We start from the raw sequence: 10,059 nt of genomic DNA, 5'->3' as shown, positions 1-10,059 counted from the left end.
GGCTCTCTTGGGTGCCAGGCAGGAAATTCAACAAGCCTGCTTCACACTACCCATGGACATTTTCAAAGTGCAAAACCGTGTTGCCAAATCAGAGACCTCCCTTTCCAGCGATTGTTATACTCCCTCATACCAGGTGGGCTGCAGAGTTTCTGAATCCAGGGAGGAATAAAGCAGACTTTAAAGAACAGCACACTCTTTCAGCATTCATGCCACTGGAGGTGTCTGCATTCTACCTGTTGTCCCAGTGCAGGTCAGATGCCCAATTTCTGATTTCTGTGTTTTGTATTTTCGACGTGACTTCTCACCCTTGCACACGCTAACCCGAGTATTTCCTATTCATTCTCTAGGTGACCTTCACCTCAAAATGATACTCCTACTCTACCATGTGAGAGCGGGGATTCAAGGCTTGCGCGAGCGTGCCCGGTTAGCTGTCCAGTCTCAGTGGTTGTAATCTCTCAGGCAGTTGCAGGTGAACGAGCAGAATGTTCAGCCCAGAGGTTTCATTGTTTTCCTTGCCATGTCCCTGTGCTTGAACCAGTCCATTTGTATGCGATACAACCCCGCACAAGATCTCAGGACACGCATTTACTAGCTAGCCTCTCACTCAAAATGCTTCTGGCCCAGAGCCTGCAAAGTACTCTTTCACACTCAGAAGCCAAACCTTCAGTCCGTGGGTCTTATTGCATTCATGCCTTGCAACTCTGACCAGAATAGGCCATCCATCTGTGCTCCGAATACTGCAAGGTGACTCCTAGGCCAACATTTCAAATCCTACCCCATTTCTTCCTCAAAAATCCACCTCAAAAGGCAACAAGCCACACATTCATGTGTCTAGCAGCAGTGATCCCACTTGTCAGTGCCAACATTCCCTTTGCAGTGAGTTCACACTGCTGGCAGGAAACACCCAACAAAGAGCAGAGTGTGGGGAAAAAGGGCTGATGTTGGCTTACAGACTGGATGGGAAGCTCCATGAATGCCAGGGGAAGCGATGGCATGAGCAGAGGGTGGACATTGCATTCTGGCCATCCTCACATGCACAATAGGTACAGGAGAGTGAGCCAAACACTAGCAAGAGGAAACTGGCTATAAGTCTCATAAGCCCTCCAAGAACAGTACACTGCCTCCAGGAGGTCTGCATTCTCATTTGGACGTCAGACAGAAACTTAGCATTTGGAACACCTAAGCTTCTGGGGGAAACATGAATCAAACCACCACAGACAGAGAGAGAGAGAGGTTTGGCAACCAGGGTTTCATGCCACTGCAAATGAACACCCGGTTCATGTGCCCCCTAAAGCGTCTGGCTTTATGCGGGGAGTGGGGAATCGAATCCAGGCTCTTTGCAGACCTGTGCCTTTCACCTCAGAGCCATCTTTGCAGCCAAAATATGCTTGTTGGAAAGTGTCCTCAAGCAACTACCATGTACTGTTACGTATGTTATCATACACTAAAGGAGAAATTTCAGGAAAACTTATTAATTATAGTACAGGTATGTGGCTTGCCCTATTTTATGCAAATTTTATTATGTTTAACTATTAGGTAGATACCTGAGTTTGACTTCATACTATATACATTTTAGAAGGTAGTTTGTACAGAAAACTAAGATAAATACTATTAAAGGTCTGCCAAGTACCTCAAGTGACAACTTCTCATCTGTTAATGACTTCAACTACATTTGTAACAATTGCCGGGACATGCATATGTCTGTCTACCTCCATATTACTCTCTCTATGTGTATATCTCTACATGTCTATGATGAATATCTATGCATCCAGAGCTATATCTGTCTATAACTGTGTGGAAACTAAGGTGACCAATGTGTCCAACGGTATAGCTGCTCTTAGATCATATACCCATAATATTCAGAAATTTCCATGTCCCTTTCCCTCTGAACAAAGTACTGAACTCTGCCCAGGGCAGTGTACTGGGCCGCGTTCTCACGCTCCCGCTGAGCCCTCCTCTTCATGGCCTCGCGCTCTGGCCTCTGCTCATCTGTGATGGGGGTGGACTCAACTGGCCCTGGAAAATCGACTTTCCTCCATGGTATTGGCTGGCGGCTGAAGTCTTCCAAGAGATACTGGGTGTTTGCGTTGGGAAGTGAGTGGACCTTGGTCGGTGCAGTGGAAACAGGCTCCTTGTGCAGAGAAGTGCAGGATGAGGTCTTGTAGGGAGCTGGCCTACAGGCAACAGACTGAGAGACCCCGTGCTGGGTAGGGTGGTTGAAGCCTGGTCTGGGGAGACTGCTGGAAACTGGCCCAGCAGTGAAAGTTGTGCTGGCAGGAGCTGCTTGTGATGGCTTGACTGCAGGCGGCTGAGCAGGGTTCGATGGAGGCCTGGCAGGGTCAGGTGCCGGGGCCCTCTGTGAAGCCAGGGAGTGTGGCCTCCTAGGAGCAAGGCGAGCTTGGGGCTTGTCCATGCTAAGAAAGGGCAAAGGCACTAACTTGACCTTCCCAGGTGGGGGCAGCTCACACTGGGAGGGAGAACGCCGCTCTGTGCCAACACTGCCCTCTGGTTTCTGGCCTTTGCCTTGGGTTTGCTCAGTCCCTGTCTCCTGGCATGGGATCCGCAGCCCGGATTGGAGGCCTGGGGATGGTCTGGGCTCTGTGGTGCAGCGTGTGTTGCCCAGAGCCCGGCAGGAAGAGAGCCCTGTTTTCGGCTCCATCTTCTTCCCCAGGGCGTGGAAGACCTGCACTGACTCCAGCATGTGCATGCCCAGGGAGCTGCGAGGCTTTTTAAAGAACTCTTGGCAGAGCTCAGGTGGATGGCCCTTCCTCCTCTTGGCCCTGGGGATGGGCGGCTTCTCTTCTGCTTTCGCCTTGCCCCCTGCCGTCTTTTGCTCTTCACATGTCTTGGACTTCCTTGCTCTGGGCCTTCTGGGCCTTTCATGGCCAGGGCCCTGAGCTTTCTTGGGCCTGCTGGGTGTGGCTTTCTGAGCTCTGTGGAGGGAATGCTTGGCTGTGATGTCGGGAGCCCTGCCACTGGCTGTAGCACTGCCAACAAGCACCTCTCCCTCCTCTCCCTCCGCCTGGCCCTCTGGGTCCTGGCGCTGCAATTTGGCCTTGGGAGCTTCGTCCCTTAAGTCAGACACTTTCTCCTTTTCCTCCCTCTCTAGAGGCGGGGGGCCCTCCATGAAAGTGCTGCTCACCTGCACCTCACTCGCCTCTGTGCTTCCTGGAATTTGGGGCTTAGTTGGTGCTGGAAAGTCAGTATCGGTCACAGGGCTGAAGGGCTGGGCAAGCCAGACATCTTCCCCCAGAATTCTCAGGTCTTCAGAACCTCTGTTAGATTCCAGTCCTCCCTCCAGTGCCCACTTGTCCTTGAAACTTTGGCAGTTCTCTCCCAAGTGGGCATTTTGGGAACCAGGAGTGTTCCCTGGGCTCACCGATTCAGTGGGGGAACGGATGTCACAGGTATTGGGCATTTGTAACGGGAGGAGTACAGGATCTTCTTGCTCATCTTTTGAAGTCTGGTAGGCACCCAGAGGTTGTGCGATCTCAGTTTGAATAGCATCCAAAATCGCATTGTCTGCTTGTTTAGCACGTGGAGCAGGAGGTAAGGCCAGGAAGCGAGAAGGGCTTTGAACTGGAGATTCGGAAATGTCCCAACACTCAGATGCTGGCTTACTCTCCAATGTGCAGGATTTGGCAAGTTGTGACGTTTGTGGCAGGCAGAATGTCTGGCTTTCAGTTAGCATTCCCAGGGATGTTTCCAGTGTCAGGTTAGCATCCAAGCCCTGAGAATCTGCCATCGCTGTAAAGAAATCAAAAGAGGGACGTCAGTCCTGTGAGGCGACATGATCCGCTTCCACCCACCCACCCAGCCCTCCATCCAGGAACCTGCCCACAGTGCCAGGCATTGCCTTGGCTCCTCTACAGCACCATGGACGGCACCCTGACTTGACATGTTTGCTTGCTGTTGCTTGGGATCGATCATGTGAGGCCTGGCTTTGTAGCGTTTCCTTGTGTTTCCTGGTAGTATTGTCGGTGAAAGAATTCAAACAAATACGAAATGTCTTGGCCTTGGAACATGGGTCAGATGTAGAACATCCACCCCTATGCTCTTGGCCTGTGTTGACTTCCGTAGTAACATCAAGACAGAAGAAGTTGTGCGTTGACTAGCATTCTCATTCAGGGAACATGGCTCCCTCTACTGAGAGTGTAAGCACAGGTCACCCGGGAGAGAGACAGCAGAGTACTTCCCTGTGAAATTCATGAGCATGGACAGTCTGAGTCTTGTTGTTGGGAACAGATACCTGAGGATCAGGCCTTCACTTTTGTTGCCATTTAAGGAAAGTACTTTTCACTGCACTTGTACTTTTGAAATGACCTGCTCGGAGTAATAAAGTAGATGAGCATGGGAAGGCATTAAGTATGGACATGGAGGGGGACTGATTTCCTCTGATGAGAGGGAGGCGTGGCTGCAGTGTGCTTGTAGAGGTATCTTTAGTACTACGTGGAAGGCCGTTACGGCGTTCTGCATCCCCACCCTGAGTAGAAAACTGCAGTGGTGTGTGCGGAGGGCAAGCAGGAATTAGAAACGTCCAGATTCCGATTCTACCATGTGTGGAATCCCCACAGATTTGACGGTTCTTTGGATTTGTGTTTTTATGATGTTTTGAGAGAGAGGAAGAGTCAGATAGAGACAATGGGTGCAGCACGGCCGCCGGATGTATGCGCAACCTTGTGCATCTGGTTTAAGTGGGTCCTGGAGAATGAAACCTGGGTCCTTAGGCTTCGCAGGTAAGCAGATTAAGCACTCGGCAGTCTCTCGGGCGCTCTACTGTTGTTTTGAACCCTCATGCCTTTCCTTCTGTCTGTTTGTACTCACCTTGACGGCTCGTTCTCGAGGTGCACTGAGCAGGCGCAGAATAGGAGACGGCAGAGATGGGAAGCGCTGAAGGGACACTTGTGGGGGGCATCTCCCTCACCAGCATCATAATTTCTGGTTGCGGGGCACAGGCCCCACCACCTCCTTGTCTCCCAGAGACGTAGGACTGCAGGCAGGGTCCAACTTCCCCACACATCCAAAGGTTCGGGGTGTTTGGATCATTGTAATAGACCTGACTGCCTCCCTGGTAGGGAAGAGGCAGGCTATGTGGATGATGTGGAATGTGAGAACTTGTCTGTTGAACACGTGTGCCATGCAGTGTTGGGTACCCGGCCACAGTGGTATTGGCACAGGAAGTCTCACCATACTGGGCTGCCATAGACATTGAAGGACCTGAGGTGCCCTGATCGAGGATTGTCACCATGGCAGGCCCAAGTGAAGATGTTCTGCCCCCGGCGCTTCTTGAGGACTGCCACTCAAAAGCACCTGCAGAGGGGGCAGCTGACATGGAGAGGAGGCTGGGGCCCGGGAACCCGGCCAACGTGTTTGTGCCAGGATGTTGGTAAAGGTAGGCACTATGGGGGAGTGGCTGGAGAACAGCCCCAGAGCCTGGTGGTAGGAGCCATGCTGAGGTGATGGCTGGTGCAGAGGCTCTGGTGAGTGCGTACACACTTCCTGTTAGGGAAGGTGCATTGCTCACCACAGGAACCGAGAGCTGCTGGGCTCTCACTGTGGCTGGTAAATAGATATTCTGGAAGTTTTCTGTAGAAATGGGGAAAACAAAGATAAAAAATGATGAGATTGAGAATGTTGAAGGAAGAACAGAATTATCTCTGTGTTATTCTGATAGGAGGCCTCCAAAGGAACCCCCTGGTTCAGGGGTTTAGGAGGGTACTAAGTGTGGAGTAGGTGGCCTGTTCTGAGGCCTACTGTCCTGACGTGGACAAAGCAGACCCACGTGGTCAGGGTCAAGCACAGCTCCCTTGCTAGATGCCCTCGCTCTAGCCTGCACTTGCTCTAGTAATGCCTCTCATCAGTGTTTTGAGTGAAGGCGTTATGAAGTCTGACTCCTTAGGCAACTTGTAATGTCCCCATCTTCGGAGTGAGGAAAGTAAGGATCTGGAGGTCAGTCTGAAGAGTTCAAGTTCTCCCATGTTACTTACTATCAGTACCAGATCGCATCCCCCTCATGGCTCCCTTGCCAGGACATGATCCTGTGGTCAAAAACTCAGAAAGTGGGGGTAGTGGAAGCTTGTTGTCTGGACAGGGCCTAACTCTGTAGTTCATGCTGTCTTGTAGCTCCTGCTGGAGTGCAGGGCGATCTCTGAGTCCGGCTATCCTTGGGCCTCCTCCCCGTTGTGACCAGGGTTCGGGCACAAGCCACAGTATCAGCACCACATGGAACTTTCCACATAAGCGTTCTTGTGTCACTCATGAGACAACAGTGCCGCTGTGGTCATGGCCATCTTTCACACCTCGTGAGCCTGCAGCTACGTTGCCACTGATTCAAGGCCCCTTACAGCTCAGTTCAGGTGGCAAGTGGGCAGGTCTCCTTTAATCTCTTCACACTGACCTCCGGTACTAGTTCTAGATGGCTCCCTGACAGTTTCTCATGGAGTGCATTTTTAAAAAATATTTTGCTTCCCGAGTTTAGACTTACTCATTGATGGGGGGTGTTGTGGTGTCATAGTGATTGCTAGTAGGTGAACAACAGAAACATAGAGTATGATTACCCCTAGAGAACAGAGTACACTCCGAAAAGACTGACAGAAATGAGAAACACAGTGTTTCTGTCCAAAGGAACGGGGAGATATTGATGAAATTGCCGCATAAACTAGCATCAAATTTCAGTCCTATACGACATTGCGTTATGATACAAGGACTATTGTGAGACCGAACATTGTCAGGGATAGGAGTGATGAAGGACATTGCTCAAGGCAGGACACCTTTGAATAGAAATATGTATATAAACATATAGACAATTTTCCCACCGTGCGTGCTCATATATGGGTGCAATTCCAGCACAACACCTGGAAGATTGACTTGAGTTGAGTTTGAAGCCAGCATGTTGTGAGCCACGGAGTCCCAGCACAGTCTGAGGTATCATATCAGAACCCAGTTAAGAATACAAGCACATATTTTTTGTATCGTATTAAACTGTTCAGCGTGGCCTCAAACTTGCAAACGAGTCTCCAGAGCCTCGTGGGAATCTGGGATTGGAGGCACATTGGCGCCACCTGGATTACCTTGGAATAAGTGCCCGTGAGTACATCTGTTCAGACAAACACTACCTGTGCAGCAAGCAGCGCAACCCAGTGAAGAAACCTATGGGCACCAGTCATGAGTTCCAACAAACATTTCAGGGAGACTGCTATGAAGCTGGGCACCTGTCCCACCAGCACCGAGCATACTGAGGAGAAGGAGTGCTGGAGTCCAGGTGTCGCTGGCCCGTCTGGGCTACATAGTGAGACCTTGCGATAATAATTCAAGACCACAAGACAGCATGGTGACTGTGGGGAATACAAATACACCGTGTAACCGATCAGATTTATAGGAAGATATTTTACTTCACATAGGCATACCACAAGGGTTTGAATACAAACAGGGGATTGTGGAAGTTTTGTGCTCAGAATGAGTTTTCAGTCATTGTCTACATGAAGGGAAGCTGTTCTACTAATGAGGAGAAATCCTTTTCAGGTAGAACATGATTAATTGGTTCAGGGCGTGGGGAAAAGGATCCGCAGTTACATGTGCTTGCTTGCAAAGCTTTATGGCTCAGGATCACTTCCCCAGTAGGCACGTAAAGCCAGGTCCACAAAGTGGCACATGACCCTGGAGTTTGTTTGCAGTGTCTAGAGGCCCTGGCGTGTACATACTGTCTCTGACCTTCTGTCTCTGCCTCCCATCACTCTGCCAAATAAATAAATGAATGAATGATAATGTTTAGAGGTCCAAATGTTTATGTTATCTTGGCCTAGAGTAGCTCTGATCTTCTGTGGTCCCTGTGCCCATGACTCCTGTGCGGTGGGGTTACACACTTGAATGTGTATGTGCGAAAGTATGATTTGTACACGTACTTACAAATTGCCTCCATTCCAAACATCACAATCACAGTCCACAGTCAGTAGGCGCCAACCCCAACCACCAAAGGCTTCTTCCCCAACTAGCTTCCATTCTGTGTCATAGCCCTTCCCAACCTCAGCTCTCTTCCTAGTCCATTGATCTAAGCAGTCACAGAAGACACTGTCCCTTGTCCTTCTCTGAGCACATTTCACTCTCTAGCCTCTGTGTTGGTTTGAACTTTTATCCTGATGTGGCAGCACAGGAGGCATAGTGTGAGAAAGTACATGATGTGTCCAAAGTCACAGACCTCATGGATATCAGCGCTCAAACTGCAGTTGTGATCCATAGCTCAGTACTTTCCCCATTCTTGCAGGCTATTTGAGGATGCTTTGTTGAGGCGTGTGTGTCATCTAATAAAACCAAACTTAACCTTATTTATTTCTTACCTGACATAGTCAGAGGAGAAGCGATATTCCCCTGTCTCACAAGGGATTTGGATAGAGTCCTTGGACTTTTCTGGGAACCAGAAATCATCCGCACACGTGTCCAGTAAGAAGAACACAGTTAACCGGTCACTGGCCACTTGCGATGATCCAAATTTGTTTACAGGCAGCTCCGTGGAAACCTCAAGATTCTACCAGGTGGTGATTGGTCTAGAGGGACAATGATGTCATAGGCTGTTAGTAGCCAATAGGCAGGTCGGCTGTCCGTGAAAAGACAGGATATGGTGGAGAGAATGGCATGGGGTTTATCAATGCCGCAGGCAGGTAAGACCTTGGCAAGTGACAGTCCACATGAAAGACCTGATAGTCCTTGCTTCCCTTGGTTCTTTTATTTGTGGAATGCAACCGCATGTTTCTAATAAACGCTCAGGAGGAAAGATTTTACCCTTTGTATGGGTCATTTCACTTTCCAGTAGACCCTGAGCACCAGAATGTGATTATACATACAGGTACAGCTGGCCTCCTTGTGGAGGAAGGAAAGAGACGAGTGTAGGCTGGGCACGTGTGGTGGTTCTGAAACCATTTCAGTTCCCCTGATGGGAGATGCGATGGCAGCTCAGAAGGAGAGAGGAGGGATACAGAGCAGTCTTTCCTGCTTTGAAGAATACGGTGAATGAAGGTCATCACATGCACCTTGCAGGGGTGATGACGGTCAAAGCGCTTCTCTTTAGTTTCTTCTTGATATCTCCCTTTCTTGGCCCACCCTGGGTCATCTGGACTCACATCTTGTGCCAATTCCTTCTCCTGTTTATTGAGAAATTGTGTTTGCCAAAGCTTGGGTTTGCAAGTTGGGTTTCCTGATGCGCCTGGCTGTTACTTCCGGTGATCTTCCAGAAGCAGCGGTCTTCAGGACAGGGTCCACATGGATTCTGAACATCACAGGCAACACCAGATGGGCAGAGGATGCTGCTGACTGTATAAATCCCTATCTCCCACTTTGCGATTGACTTCTGCCTCCTCTTCACTATGTCTTTAGGATTTGTCCTCGTCCTTCTCCTGCTCATCCTGCTCCTCTTCTACACATTCTCCCCATAACTCCTCATCTTCTTTTGACCCTTTGAATCAGGGTCTAACTCCATAATGCATGGGGACCTCGTACTCTCTTGACATCCAAGCTGTCCTTGACCTGATGCGCATTCCTCCTGCTTCAGCCTCCTGAGTGATAAGACCACAAGGTGTGAGCCACTACAACCCTGTGTTGTATGTATTCTCACAGAGTGACATGTGTGTGGTAGTTAGTGAAACTTCCTGCCCTTCGCAGCAGTTTCTAAGGAACATGAGGTCTTGAACATTCTCTGCCATGCTGGGGTGTGAGTTGGGGTAAATGGAGTGGAGGCAGAGGACCACGTGGGAGAGTCGCCCTTAGAGAAGAAGACGTTGCGCGAGGGCGTGCTGCAGGTGCACTGAAGTCATCTCCAGGAGCTTGTGTGGGTTCCTGGGATAAATGGGTCAAACCGGTAGCCGCGTACAGTGTTAATGGTACACACAGCTGGATAGGCCACGCGTTGCTGTGTATGTCGTGGCCTGTAGGATAGAGGAAATTTGGGTTCACATGGACGAACCTTGACTACCAGGTCATCTCCCTGCCCGTCTTGTGGTTTTTGGAGTCAGGGTATCACAAAGAACTGCTTGGTGGAATGGAACTCTTAATTCTCCAGACTCGCCCTTC

At 49.9% G+C, this 10,059-nt stretch overlaps 1 protein-coding gene across 1 annotated transcript; it reads right to left on the bottom strand.

The window, feature by feature from the left end:
- Nucleotides 1-1,837: 1,837 nt before the first annotated feature.
- LOC123463531 (uncharacterized protein C2orf78-like) lies at nucleotides 1,838-3,745 on the bottom strand. The gene has a single exon (XM_045159533.1). It carries the CDS (start codon nucleotides 3,743-3,745, stop codon nucleotides 1,838-1,840), a length of 1,908 nt encoding a protein of 635 aa, XP_045015468.1.
- Between the last annotated feature and the right edge of the window lie 6,314 nt (nucleotides 3,746-10,059).

This window comes from Jaculus jaculus, chromosome 9 (assembly GCF_020740685.1).
Source record: "Jaculus jaculus isolate mJacJac1 chromosome 9, mJacJac1.mat.Y.cur, whole genome shotgun sequence".
NCBI lineage: Eukaryota > Metazoa > Chordata > Mammalia > Rodentia > Dipodidae > Jaculus > Jaculus jaculus.
This window is presented reverse-complemented; position numbering and strand designations above follow the sequence as displayed.